The sequence below is a fragment of the Bubalus bubalis genome, chromosome 23 (assembly GCF_019923935.1).
Source record: "Bubalus bubalis isolate 160015118507 breed Murrah chromosome 23, NDDB_SH_1, whole genome shotgun sequence".
NCBI classification, from domain to species: domain Eukaryota; kingdom Metazoa; phylum Chordata; class Mammalia; order Artiodactyla; family Bovidae; genus Bubalus; species Bubalus bubalis.
Genome location: NC_059179.1, coordinates 35,262,942 through 35,278,189, shown reverse-complemented (window position 1 = coordinate 35,278,189; position 15,248 = coordinate 35,262,942). Strand labels below are relative to the sequence as shown.

The window sequence follows — 15,248 nt, the reverse complement described above, 5'->3', positions numbered from 1 at the left end:
ATCTGTGAAATGGAGCCGATCAACACCAGTAAGTGCTACTGTATGATTTCAACGAAATAATGTGTGTGAAGCCCAGTGCCTCAGCACACAGTAAGAATTCAAAGAATGTTAACTTATGATGTCTCACTTCATTTTCTTCTAAAATGAGTAGCCTAGGGCTAATAAAAGATGGTGTGTAATTTTATTTGAAATTTACTTTTTACAAGTATTTTTTCACCTGTTTTATATAAACATTCCAGGAAAGAATGAATATTTAAGCATGGTTTGATTACACATATTTATGGAGAAAAACAGTCAAAAAGGCCTTTTTTTTGAGAAATAAATGAACTATTAGCTCAACTTGACAGGATTAAAATCCGAGCTCCCTAGAAGATCTAGTTTCTGCCGTCCACTCTCACCATCCTAACCCATGTTTAGACCCCAGCGCCTTTGCATAAGCTATTCCTTCTACTGAAATGCCTTTGCCTTCCTTATCTACCTCAAAACTTACTGCACATCCTCAAGCCCAGGGTCAGAGCCGCCTCCTAGTTTTCTCCCTGCTTCCTTCTCTCTCTGTGCCTGACCCACTTTTTTGTCCCATACTTTATTGTAACATATACACTTGATTTTGCTATGAGATTGCAAAAAAAAAAAAAAATCATTTATAGCAAGAACTTACAGGCCTTCCTTTAAAGCATTTCCTTAAGACTGTGGAGGGGTGAAAAACTCACAAAGGTTAAGAATAGTCATTTTTTGAAAAGATTGCTCCTGTCAAAAACCTTTTCTATAGATCTGCCATCTAAACATCCAAATTAAGGTGAAAATTACACTTTACATTTAAAGGTGTATATATAGATAGTTTGCTATCACTTATTACATAAAAATGAGGAATTTCTTACTTCTAAAGAATTATCTATGACCCCACCAGCCTGCCAAATCAACGTTTTTTTTTCTTCATGTATTCTTTCAGTTAAAAAAATACGTGTTCAATCTGCACATCCACTAGCATTGACCTCTATATTCCTTAAGGGAGCCCACAGGGCTATGGAGCAAGGCTACTACTCTATTTCCTATTTCAGAGGTTGCCAAACTTCAGCTCATGGAACAAACCCAGCCTTGCCATCTGCTTTAATAAAGTTGTACTGGAACAAAGGAATGCTCTTCTTTTAATGTATTGTGGAAGGTTGCTTTTGCACTGTAACAACAGAATTGAATAGTTGCAACAGAGACTATATGGCCTACAAAGCCTAAGATATTTACTGTCTGACCCTTTACAGAAAAACTTTGCCAAACTTTGACCTAATTTATTCACATTTCCCCATATTCGCTCTTCAGCCTATTCACTAAGAAAGACTGAAGCACAAAGAAGATAACTTCCAAAGCCGTCCACACCATGTCCACTGTTTTCCTGCACTGACACCCATATGTTTTCCTTTCTGTCTTAATTTTATGGATGTGAGCTGTCCATAAGCCTATGAAGGCTAAGCCTTCGCTAATGCACTAGGATCCCATAACCCACTTGCCAACTTAAGGATATGGCTCAGAAATTATCTCCTATGACTCTCGTCCCACCTTTCCTTCTCTACCAGCTCATTCTCACCAAAGTACAAATGGCAGTACCTTCCATCTTAAAAAAAAAAAATTAACCCCCCTACCCCCACCCAAGGCCACTTCTCCCTGTGGCTGTTGATCTGTCTCTCAGCTCTCCTTTCCACTAACACTCCTCAAGAGAGCGGTCTTCACACACCATCCAAATATGTTCTCTGTCCATTGTCTCTTACACTTCCTCCAATCAGGTCTCCTCTCTCTTTCTTGCTATTAAAAGGGCTCTTATCAAGGCCACTGATGAGCTCCTCATGGCTGAATCCAATGATCCATTCCTAGCCTTCATCAACTTGACATCATTAGACACTGTGATCCTTCTCTCTACTTCCAGCTTCAAGAACACCATTCTCTCTTGGCAGTCTGGCACATCACTGGCAAAAGCAAAATCTCCTTTGCTTGCTGTCATTCTCATTTTCCTAATCGCTGAACACTGAGTATGAGGGCTCAGTTCCTGAATATTTTTTTTCTTCCATCTGTCTCTAGCTATCCCCGGGTAATCTCAGCCAGGCTCATGGCTTTAATCCTAATTAAGTGAAGTGAAAGTGAAGTTGCTCAGTCGTATCCAACTCTTTGGACTCTTTGGTCGTGTCCGACCCGTGGACTGTAGCCCGCCAGGCTCCTCCGTCCATGGGATTCTCCAGGCAAGAATACTGGAGCGGGTTGCCATTTCCTTCTCCAGGGGATCTTCCCGGCCCAGGGATCGAACCCAGGTCTCCCGCATTGCAGGCAGACACTTTACCCTCTGAGCCACCAGGGAAGTTCCACTTACATGCTGCTGCTGCTAAGTCGCTTCAGTTGTGTCTGACTCTGTGTGACCCCATAGACGGCGGCCCACAGGCTCCCCTGTCCCTGGGATTCTCCAGGCAAGAACACTGGAGTGGGTTGCCATTTCCTTCTCCAATGCATAAAAGGGAAAAGTGAAAGTGAAGTTGCTCTGTCGTGTCTGACTCTTCGCGACCCCATGGTCTGCAGCCTACCAGGCTCCTCCGCCCATGGGATTTTCCAGGCAAGAGTACTGGAGTGGGGTGCCATTGCCTTCTCCACTTACATGCTAATGATTCTCAATTCCATGTCAGTTTATTCCTCCACCCTAAATCCCAGATGCCTTTTTCTTACTGTCTGCTTGACAATATCCAGCTGCACATACAATGGGTGTCTCAAATTAAACAAGTCCAAAATGTTCTCACAAACCTGCTCCTCCTGGAATCTCCTCATCCCATTCTCCATGAGTGCTCCTTCTATTATTCCAACTGCCTAAGCCCCAACATTTGGAGTTATCCTTGATTCTTATTCTTTCATACCCAATATTCAATCCATTAACAAGTTTCTTTAAAATATACCCAGAGTACAACCACTTCTCACACGTCCACCCTGGTCTGAGCCACTGACATTGCTCAGACCATTGCAACAGTCCCCTGTTCTACCAACTTCACCTCTGCACACTTGCAATCTAAGTTTCTTGCAGAAGCCAGAGTGATCTCTTTAAAGCCGATTATGTTACACCTCTGCTCAAAACCCTTTAAAGGCTCCCCATCTTAGAGTAAAAGCCAAAGCCCTCACAATGCCTTACAAGGCCTTGGGTGAACCTGCGCCCCTCCCTGTTGATGTCATCTCCTCCCATTTCTCTCCTTGTTCACTGCTCCAGCCACACTTCCTGCGGTCCCGAGCGCATGCCAAGGGCTGCACCCTGCAGCCTCAGGGTGTGTGCACTGTGCGCCCTCCTGGATCTTTTCCCTAGACACCTCCAGGCTTGCTTCCTCCTTCCTTCAGATTCGGCTCAGATGTCACCTGGGGTAATGAGGATTTCTCTAATCTTAAAGAGCTGTCTGTCTCCGATGGCTCTGTCCCCAGTCCCCAAACACTTCCATCCCTTTCAGCCTGCTTCATTTTCTCCTTAGCACTTATCATCTGACACACTATGAGAACTTGTCTATTGTTTGCTTCCTCCTAATCAATATATCTCGGAAAAGGGAATGGCAGCCCACTCCAGTATTCTTGTCTGGAGAATCCCATGGACAGAGGAGCCTGGCAAGCTATTGTCCATGGTGTGGCAAGAGTCGGACATGACAGAGTGATTAATACAATCAATATATCTGGGCTTCCTGAGTGGCTCACTGGTAAAGAGTCAGCCTGTCAATGCAGGAGACGCAGGGTTCCATCCATGGGTCGGGAAGATCCCCTGGAGAAGGAAATGGCAACCCACTCCAGTATCCTTGCCTGGAAAATTTCATGGACAGTGGAGCCTGGCAGGCTATATAGCCCATGAAGGTGCAAAGAGTCAAACACAATTTAGCAACTAAACAACAACCATCAACATACAAGCTCTGTTAGGGAAGATATTTTTGTCTATTTGAGTGGCATACCACCCAGTGCCCAGAACAACACTTACACATAGTGGGTGTTCAACAGCTGTATTTTTAAATGACAGGAATTAAAATAAATTGCTTATAAGTTTCATGCAAAATAACTTTGAAGAATAGTTTGTATGTATTTTAATATTTCATAAATTTTCTGTTTAATTAACATCAGCATGGTTTCTTACCTGAAGTCTCTATATAGTAATGGGTAATTGCCTTCCAGTGGTAAACAAAATCTTCTTGTAAAGGAAGAGAAGGTGCAAGCTACACAAACAAAAAGACCACAACAATTAAGAAAATGGCATTAAAATCTTCGTATTAAATATAACTGTATTTTTCTAGTAATGATGCAAAAGCAAGCATATTAATAAGGAATGAGCTTTAATTTGATTCTGTATGTCAAATATCAAGGAGAAACAAAAACAATGTCAAATCCAAGAAAGTAAAATAATTTATTAAGAAAGAGGAAAAACACATTTATCAGTGTTATTAGTAATTATAGTATTGGATTTTTTTCTCCTTCCCTGAAAGTAGTTACTATAAATGACTTCAAAAGTAACAGAGTTTAATGAAAACACACACTGTTCTATTACTAAAGTATCAGTAAAATGAAATTATTGATAACCAGGGATCTTTGTACCTAGGACTTTGAAATGCAAAACAGTAAAAAGCTGCTGTGTAACTAGTTCCACATCACCACTACTAAAACACACACCAAAGTCAGCCCTGTAATCAGAGTAAAACTGTTCTCTACTTTCAATGACATACAAAAGTCAACCTTTTCTTTTTAAGCCTAGATTAGGCAGTGCATATTTTTAACAAAATGACCACAGGAACAAGATACCACCAATTTAAATTCCACAAAGTCAAAAATGTCTCACATTTTTGATTTTGAAATTTACTTCAGACGTTTTAAGGCAAAACTATATCCCTTCAACCATCTCATTGCAAACTTAAAAGTATTTTAAATGGGTATTAAACAGAAAAAGATTTGGATGCACCTTTACAATATTTTCTTTTCTTTAAAATGAGTGACAGAGAGAGCATGCTCTCCCAGTCTTAGCATTGTCAATAAATTTTCATCAGAAAGTACAGCTGACCCACTTTTCGTAATAGCAAATAGGTTTCCGTTTTGGGAACCTCAACTATGGCAGCGTAATCTTCCATTTTCACAGATTCATCTAAACAGATGACCTAAGAGGTCATGTTACTTCTGAACTTCTACTTGTTCCATTCTGATTGGTTCTCCCATAAAGACCTCAAAGTTCAAAACCTTTCAAAACAATTTCCAAACTACTGAGTAAATTATAAACATTGGTCATGATATCCTAAGTGTTTCAATCCAGAAGATGAAACGTAATCAGGAAACAAATGGACCTGAAAATTTTTCTGCAATCATCAACATCTTTCTGCCAGCTTTTTCATCCGTGCCTATTCACACCACTCTGAATAGTACTGCATTAAGAAAATGTAAATATTCATCTCATTTCCAAATAGAAGGCTATGAAAAAATTTTAAAGACTTTAAGATCCTTAACAATGGAGTTAAAAATCTTTGGGGTTACTATACTTCAGGAACATGGAGAGAGAAAACTCGTGGGAGACTGAGAAAAAAATTAGAGAAATAAGAAAGAAAGAATTAATTTGGGAAAATAATCTTCCTGAAACTTTTAGATTAAAAAGTCAGTTTTAATCAGCTACTTATTTTTAGAATCCTCCTCAAAATATATAGAATTTCTCTTGTGTTATAGACCTTTTAACACACTAGCTTTATGCAGTATTAACAAGTGTTATTAATCAATTAATTCTGTATTAACAATTGGGACAAACCCAAATGAAATTTGGTGTTTCAAAAAATGTATTGAGTTTGTTAAGTGTAAACATTACACTTTGTTTAATTTTTCCAAGGGAATTTGAGGGTATATCACTTTCCCGGAGAAATCTGGCCAGACTTCCTGCCGAGGGCACAGTCCTTTCCACGCGTGCTTGCGGCATCCTCTCCCTGACTGCCGGCTCCCTCTCTCCCAGCCCTGAGCCCATGCTGGTGACTGTTGAGTTATCCATCTCCTCCACTAGACTGCGAACTCAGCGAGTTTACAAAGATTATATCATCTTGTTCATCACTGAACCCCCAGTTTCCAAGTCAATGATGGCGCATAGTAAGCACTGAGTAACGTTTATTGAGTGAATACAGGGCAGCTGCTGCCATTTAGTGAGTAGGTACATGCCAGGGCTTCCCTGGTGGCTCAGCTGGTAAAGCATCAGCCTGCAATGCGGGAGACCCGGGTTCGATCCCTGGGTCAGGAAGATCCCCTGGAGAAGGATATGGCAACCCACTCCAATACTCTTGCCTGGAAAATTCCATGGATGGAGGAGCCTGGTAGGCTACAGTCCATGGGGTTGCAAAGAGTAGGACACGACTAAGCGACTTCATTTTTCTTTCACTTTTATGTGCCAGGCACAGTGCCAAAGTTTACACTTACATGTGGCCTTAAATTCTCACAATGAACTCCAACTTTTCCCAAAGTCTTGTCAAGACTTAGAGCCATTCACTGATCTGCAGAAGGCAACACCACTGGTAATTAAAAACCTGGAGGTCTTTCCCCAAAATACCTACCACACAAAAGGACCTACCTAGCTGATAACTCCAGAGGAGGCAATGGAAGCCCACTCCAGTACTCTTGCCTGGAAAAGCCCATGGACGGAGGAGCCTGGTAGGCTGCAGTCCATGGGGTCTCGAAGAGTGGGACACAACTGAAGCGACTTAGCAGCAGCAGCAGCAACTGATAACTCAGATGAGAAGTAGTGTTCTCAGAGCCACTCCTGCAGCCTCACAGGCATCATCAACATTCCACGCCCAACTCTTTTAAATTGCTTCTTCCTCCGGGCAATTTTCTGACACCCCCCCTCCTATCTCCTCTGCCTCTGTAAGTCCAGCTCAAGTCTCACTTCCTCCAGGGAGCCTTCCAGTCCTAAGTGCTTGCTCCCCTCCTCCTACAGAACGTACTAACAGAACAATTATCCAAATAATAACAATAATGATTAACATTTCTTAAGCACTTACTATGTGCCAGGCACTGCATTAAGTACTTGTCATTCTAATTTTCACAATTCTATCAGATAGGTCTAATTACTTCCATTTTACTGTGAGGGAAGCCAGCTGTGCTGCAGCCCATGGGATCCCAAAGAGTAGGACACGACTCACTGACTGAACAACAAAAATGAGGAACTGAAACATACAAAGACTAAGTAAGTTGTCCAGTGAAGAAGCAGGGGGCAGAGGCAAGCCCAGAACCCTGCTCTGTCTGGCTCTAGGGGCTAGGCCACAAGCTTGGGCACGGCTTATACTTCAACCTGTGCGTCTGTTTTGCCTACCAATGCAGTCTCACCGTGAACTTGCACTGTGCTTTCTTGATGGGCTCCTAAAACGTATGCTGCGTGACTAAAGGATGACAGTTAAAGAGCACTTGCTGGAAAAGAATACATTTAAGAAAACACTACCTACGTTTCATTTGACATTTTAATTCATACTGTAGAGTAGATTTTTAAGGAACTGCTAGTCTCAACAATCATCATTAAATCTTAATTATAATTTTACAAGAAAATAATAATGCATCCAAATTCTTAAAGATGACTTACCTTGAATTAACTAGTTAAGACAGATAAAACATTTTTTCCTGACATTGCCCTTTTATCCTCCTGGAATAAATCTGCCTTCAAGGATGGAACTGACTAGAATTACAAGATATTAGTCCCTGGCAGACTACCTTACCCAGACTAAGGCCCTCAACAAATACTGAGTTGTACTAATGGAAGGTGTTTTATTTATCCTTTGGAGAAGCTGGGCTAAAATGATCCACCTCAGAACTAACTACACGAGAGGCCTGATTTCAGACTTGTGGCAACTAGCTAATTTCCTGACTCTTACTAGCCAATCATTTCTATCCTGAAGGAAAGCTGTCATTTCTGAAAAAGGAGGCAAGAGTTACATTACAGTTTTTGTTTTCATTCAGGGTGTGAATTTCTCTCCTAAACTCAAAATGTAGCCTATCAGATTAATAACACATCTTCAAGTACTGATCTTTGAAAATATCTTAGTTGTATTTCATCCTTTTAAGTAGTTAACAGGAAGTGAGAAGAAACCATTAATTACACAATAAGGAAAACTCTACACCTAAACCCTATTTAAATGAATGTGTATCTGATTGACCCTAAAAAACACATTTGAAGGTGGATCCAATTGAATCAAAAAACCTAGAAAATAATACCAAAATGGTTGAGAAAACATTATAGAGATTCATACAGTGACACAATTGAAAAAAGGTCATGTCAGCATCTGTCTGCAGGATTATCTCCCTTCTCTGTAGAACCCTGATAATCATAATTGCAATGCTATATCAGAAAATACTAATTGGGCAAACAAATTAAAAGGAGGATAGAGAAAAGCTAATGAAATGAACTGAGGAATGGTAAGACTAGGCCATTGAGGAATGGTAAGACTAGGCCATAGAAAAAAAGTCAAGCAAATAAACAGAAGTGAATAAATGGAAACCAATCTTGGGCTAGGGAAAAAAAAAGATATTCTTCAAATAACACAAAGATGGCTTATTCAGCATTACATATGGGTTCATTTCCAAGACAATGGTTAAAGGGAAAAGAAAAAAAAGTACACCAAAAATTTTTCATCACATTTAACTGCCTATCAAGGTAAACTAGTAAGTATCACAATTGAAAACATTAATGCTAAGTAAATAAAAACACTACTTTTCTAAATGCAGTGCATTAACTCCCAGGGGCAGGTGAATATAATCCACTCTTTTTCTAACCTCAGCAAAGCAGACAAGCTGGATATTACAGAGACAGAGTCAGACAATTTACACGGATAATTTGGGAGATGCTAACATACACAATTATAAGAAGATAATGCAGACAGAAAACACAGGCCTCAGGACAAAAATGAGTCTTTACTGTGAGAGCACTGACAGCCATCTTTCTTTTTCTAAGTGCTTATTTCTGTAAATATCAGCCTGAATTAGTATAGAATATAAATGATGTAATAAATTCTTATCCCCAATTATCTCAGTATGAAGCTGTATTCAGTGTCAAAAAAGTAAATGATTCTTGATATTTTAAGTTAAGGAATAATATAAAATGTAAATATCACTGTTTTTTATAAATTTTAATTGAATTCTAAAAGTAAGGTGCTGTAGCTGGTGTATAAGCAAGAAAGAAAAATTAAAAATTGCCTTTGAGTCTAAGGCTATCATCTCCCTCAAGAGCAATACTGCTCTTCATTCATGAAAAACCCTGTCTTGCCTGATTTGATACATTCCTTTTCTCAAGAACCTGTAGCAGATCTAAAATGACTCAAACATTTCCCACACAGTGCTTAAGAACTATACAAAAGTTTTCCATTACTGAGTTTTAAAGATCCATTTTATGTTTATCTGGCCATAAAAACTGTTCTATTGCAAACTGTGTTTTCCCCCCTTAAAGTTATGTAGATCTGAATGTGCTATGTCACCCAAAACCTGAACACAGAAAGAGAATGACATTTTTAAAACTAGCCAAGTAGCACGTCTAGCAAAACTGCACTTGTTATGAACTTCAGGGTGCCTTTTTCGATTTGGGCAATTCTGCCAGCCTAAAATAAAACAACCGAAGTAAAGCAACGCGACCCCTTATCACTGAATCAGCAGGAAGACACATTCTTATGAGTTACTTCTCTTTTAGTAGTGTTCGATTTGAGTGCTGTCCCCCTATGCTGGTGTCTGAAATCCTCAAAACGGGGTACAACTGCAGGATAGACGAAAAGCGTCCAGGAAAGGAAGAGAAGAAAGGAAACAGATGGTCCTGGTGCTGGGTAAGGGCTTGGAAAATGTCTAAATCACACTCGATCAGACCTTCCAAATGCATTTCACACTGGTCAAGGAGATCCAGCTGAGTTCGGCCGCCCGGCCCGCGAGAGCAAAACCTGGCTAGATTACGAAACCGGTCGGGTGGGCTGCCTCCCTGCCAGAGCCGCGCCCCCCGGCAAGAGCACCCCGTCCTGCCCGCCCCCCCAAACAAAACAAAACAAACCCAAATAGTGTTAGGCCGTTTCTTTTGTCTCGGTCAACGCTGACCACTTTTTGAGGGAGAAGGTTAACGGTCAGGGAGTCCGGGGGAGCGCCCCAAGACCTTGCCAGGTGCTCCCCGACTCCCCTGGTCCCATCGGAGGAATCGGACGACCCCCGATCCGGGCCGGGAGCGGTCGCTCCTCCCGGGGACTCCCGCCTGCCCTCTTAGAGTGAGAAAAAGGGCTCCAGGCCGGCCCGGAGCAGGAAGGAGAGCAGGGGGTCCGCTCAGAGCCAGGCCCGAGGCCCCAGGCGCCCCGACGACCCCGCAGCGCCCGCCCCGGGCCTCGCTCCTTCGCGGGGCCGGGGACGCCGAGGCCGCCAGGCTCTCTCTGCCCGGGGCCGGCGGCGGGGAACGTAGGCCGCCGCCATCCCCGGCCTGTCGTGCGCCCGCAGCCCCGCGGCCTTACCGCCTCCACGGCGTGCTGCAGGATGGAGGTGAACTTGGAGAACATCTTGTCCCGGGACTGCAGCAGCTTCTCCCGGGACGACCTGGAGAGCTCCTCGATCCGCCGCCGCCGCCCCTGCTGCGGCTGCCGGGGCCGCTCCAGAGTGAAGGCCGGTGCGGGGCGGGGAGGACGAGCAGAGGGCCGAGGCGGGCCCGGCCCGGCCGCTTCAGGTGTGAGCGGGCGGCGCGGCGGCTCCGGCGGGCGCGGCGACGTGGCGGGCGGCGAGGAGGGCCTTCCGCGCGGACTCTGGGCCCGCGACGCTCCGGCGGCGGTGGCTCCGGCTTCGGCTCCGGCTCGGGCTCCGGCCCCGACTTGGACACGGTGGCAGCTCGACTCGGGTTCCTTCCGCCCGCTCTGCCCGCCGCGGCCTGCAGGGGGCGCCGCCGCGGCCTGGGGAGGCCCCCGCCAGGCCAGGCCGACCCTGCGGCTGGGCGGCCGGACGCCGCGGGGGTAGGAGAGGCACCCAGAGGCCGCGGCCGGCCTGGGGTCGGGAGTCGGGCCTGGGCGCTGCCGCCTCAGTCTCCTGCCGACACACCGTCATGCTTACGTTTAAAAAATATAGCCGTTCCCACTGCGACTTGTTTCTCCAGTGGAAGTAAATGCCGATTTTGTAGGAAAACGAAGCCATATATGTATGTGAAATTCAGAGCTTCGTCTTTTAAGGGCAGATTTGCAAGACGGCAAGAAAAAACACAGTATTCCCAAGGCAAACAGGAACGGTGGGTTTAGATGCTAAGAATGAGAACAAATCAACGAAAGCAGATGAAATGGCTTTGCTAACCGTAAAACTTTATTATTATTATTATTTATTTATTCAACATTAAAACAGGAAGCCCCAGATTGACGAATGGTAAGATGATTCAGTTATTAGTTTGGAACATTTGATGGAAAATGAATTCAGGATAGCATTTTCTATTCAGTTCATCAGTTGATTCTGGGAAACATCAGTGAGGGAAAAGAATTGAAAGGGATTCTAGGAAGTGCAAAGGACAGATAAGTGGAGCTACAGTGTAAGCACTTGAATGGAGGCTTCTTTTAAATAGTATGCAACAGTATATTCAGCAAACCTTGAAGAAATACCACTCCGGCTAGTAAACTTTAGGTTGGGTTGATACAAATTATGAAAATGTTCTTATCCTGGAGAACTTTGTTTTTGCTAGGATTGCCATTTTATCAAAAGGACCATTAAATTCTTGATGAGGGTGGAGTCAGTGCTGGACAGCCCGTGCTGAAAATATATATTTGTAATTGAATTAGTTGAGCAGGGGAAAGGCAGAAAAGATAGCAGCAGTGCAGAATGATGTTTAGGGCCAGTCTCTGGAACTGGGTAGCCTAGATTTATAATCTCATTTCTGCCACTCACTGCAGCAAGTTGCTTAACCTCTTTGTGCTTTGGTTTACTCATCTGTAAAATTCCAGCGGGGGGCCGGGGATGGGGGTGTAGGGCCTGGGGGGTGGTGGTAATACCTACCTTCATGAAGTTGTATGAAAATTTTTTAATATATGTAAAGTAGTTTAACGTGCCCAGTCTGCAGTAAGCAATGCACGAACATTTGTTATTAGTAACAGTTCAGTTCAGTCGCTTAGTCACGTCCGACTCTTTGTGACCCCATGGACCGGAGCACATCGGCCTCCCTGTCCATCACCAACTCCTGGAGTTTACTCAAACTTAATGTCCGTTCAGTCGGTGATGCCATCCAACCATCTCATCCTCTGTCGTCCCCTTCTCCTCCCACCTTCAATCTTTCCAGCATCAGGGTCTTTTCAAATGAGTCAGTTCTTCACATCAGGTGGCCACAATATTGGAGATTCAGCTTCAACATCAGTCCTTCCAATGAATATTCAGGACTGATCTCCTTTAGGATGGACTGGTTGGATCTCCTCGCAGTCCAAGGGACTCTCAAGAGTCTTCTCGAACACCACAGTTCAAAAGCATCAATTCTTCAGTGCTCAACTTTCTTTATAGTCCAACTCTCACATCCATACTTGACTACTGGGAAAAAAAAAACCATAGCCTTGACTAGACGGACCTTTGTTGGCAGAGTAATGTCTCCACTTTTTAATATGCTGTCTAGGTTGGTCATAACTTTTCTTCCAAGGAGTAAGCGTCTTTTAATTTCATGGTTGCAGTCACCATCTGCAGTGATTTTGGAGCCTCCCAAAAATAAAGTCTGTCACTGTTTCCACTGTTTCCCCCATCTATTTGCCATGAAGTGATGGGACCAGATGCCATGATCTTAGTTTTCTGAATGCTGAGTTTTAAGCCAACTTTTTCACTCTTTTTCACTATTAGTAATAGTGTAGTATTTAACAAAATAATAGGGCCAGAAATCAAGATTTAAGGAGACTTTTACTAGTCTTGTCTTCTTTTCTCCCATTTTTGTTACCTCTGTCCTTGGATATCAGGTGAATTTGACCTTAATTTCTTGTACAGTAGCCTCCAGAATGCTGGAGGCAAATTCTGTCATTCACTGAAAATCAAAACATGCACCTTATCAAATTCTAGCTAATCATGTCTTCTTCAACCAAGAGTACATGCTGTTTATTATTATTATTATTACTCAACAGTTTAAGCTGGTTAGTCATATTATTAACTATAATTATTTTCCTGACCTAATTGTCATACATTTATATGGTATTTTGTATTTTCATAATACCTCACAACCACTAATTGTATGAAGAGGTCTATTTAAAGCAGGCCTACTTAGAGTTGTTTGTATTTGAAGATGCCTGTCTCTGTACACTTATTGTAAGTACAATAAAATGTATGTTTTGCTCTAGATTAATATCAGTATTTACGATGATGATTCATCTATTCAATATGTAGGTTCCAAACATGCAAGTGGGATAGAACTATAACTGAGCAGATACTGTTACTTATTGTTATCCTAGAATGACACTAACATTATCACAAGCCTTTATTCATGGGCAGAATTGGACCCATCTCAACAGAGTAGCTTATAATTTAAGAAAGCATAACAAAGGCTTCTCTGGGTCTCCAAAACACTTAGATATGGGTGCCTGAAATTATTCAATTAGAACTTTAGGAACTTCTCTGGTGATCCAGTGGTTAAGAATCCTGCCTTCCAATGCAGGGGACGGGGTTCCATCCCTGGTCAAGGAACTAAGATCCCACGTGCTGCAGGGCAACTAAGCTGGCATGCCAACTAGAGAAGCCTGCACGCTACGATGAAGACCTAGAACAGCCAAAAAAAAAACCTCATTTCTTTATTCCTTTGACTTAAGACAAATGAGAAATCTAGTCCCTGCTCAAATTAAAACCGGAGAAGGCAATGGCACCCCACTCCAATACTCTTGCCTGGAAAATCCCATGGACGGAGGAGCCTGGTAGGCTGCAGTCCATGGGGTCGCTAAGAGTCAGACACGACTGAACGACTTGACTTTCTCTTTTCACTTTCATGCATTGGAGAGGGAAATGGCAACCCACTCCAGTGTTCTTGCCTGGAGAATCCCAGGGACGGGGGAGCCTGGTGGGCTGCTGTCTATGGGGTCGCACAGAGTCGGACACGACTGAAGTGACTTAGCAGCAAATTAAAACACTTTGGAAATAGATAATACATTAAACTCTAATTCATTACACTTCCTCAGGGTGAATACATTTGTTAAGTTCTTTTATGAATGAAGTTTAATCAGCAAGGACACACAAAAAAATCTATAAAACTGAAACTCAATTGGAATGGAGTTGAAGAAGAAATAGAGTTGGAGGACATCTTCCAAAATTTGGCAAATTTCTGGACATTGCATTCCCAAATTTCACTAAAATTACATTAGAGGGATTTAAAAAAAAAAAATACAAATCCAAATGGTACAAATACATTAAGAGACAGCAGTAAAAATTTGAGAACTGGAAAGTAGCTGTAAAGGCTATAACTGATATGACTGACATAAGAAAGCTGAATCCCAAGGTAAAACAAGAACCAAAGTGATGTGTTAACACATTCACAGACCCTCTGAATGGCTCAAGAAATGGTAACATTAAGTACCTCTGGAGGTAGAGGTAAAAGTGGAATTGAAGATAACAGAATGGCTTGAACGTTTATTTAGAATTGGATAGATGCACCTCTGGAGAAGGCAATGGCACCCCACTCCAGTACTCTTGCCTGGAAAATCCCATGGATGGAGGAGCCTGGTAGGCTGCCGTCCGTGGGGTCGCTAAGAGTCCGACATGACTGAAGCGACTTAGCAGCAGTAGATGCACCTCCACTCCACAAGACTGCCTGGCTGCCTCCTTCCCACCCTGAAATAACATGAGGGACGTCTTCCTAGAAAGGGAGGGGCTTTCTTCATTCATAAAGGGAGGGGCTCCAGACCGAGAAAAGAAAAAAATAAAAAGGAGGATAAAGTGAAAATAAACCTTGTGAATGTTGAGACACATGTCCCCAACCCTCATCCTCCTCTTTGCTCAAAATATAGTCATCAGGCTGATCCCTCCAGGTAGAACATAGAAAGGTCCTTTCTGGAGAATCTGTTTTGTCCAAGAGAATAGCCCCAAAGATCCTGCAGAGGAAACCCAGACAACTTTACATTGCAGCCCCCAGTTGACAAGCTCTGTCCACCTACTCAGAGCTTCAGTCAGATTCTTTGTGCACCTCTCTTAAATAGGAACACACAGTCTGGGATCATCAACAGTTCTAGGAAAACCTGCAATATTCAAGTTAGAGCCCAAAGGAAAACCAGGACCAAAAAGAAAACTTGGAAGAAGCGGAGTTGCTTACATTGAAC

General features: G+C 42.9%; 1 protein-coding gene across 3 annotated transcripts in view; it reads right to left on the bottom strand.

Moving 5' to 3' along the window:
- Positions 1-10,797, bottom strand: part of FHIP2A (FHF complex subunit HOOK interacting protein 2A) — a 37,544-nt gene extending 26,747 nt beyond the window's left edge. The window contains exons 1-2 of one of the 3 annotated variants that reach the window (XM_006076968.4): positions 10,467-10,797; positions 4,127-4,205 (exon numbers count right to left, since the gene is read on the bottom strand). In XM_006076968.4, coding sequence (XP_006077030.1) covers positions 4,127-4,205; positions 10,467-10,511 — 124 coding nt within the window. In that variant the 5' untranslated portion in view covers positions 10,512-10,797. Of the gene's footprint in view, positions 1-4,126; positions 4,206-6,574; positions 7,544-7,579; positions 10,343-10,466 lie in introns of those variants that run through there. The other 2 variants (XM_044935488.2, XM_044935489.2) reach the window with 2 other exon arrangements.
- Between the last annotated feature and the right edge of the window lie 4,451 nt (positions 10,798-15,248).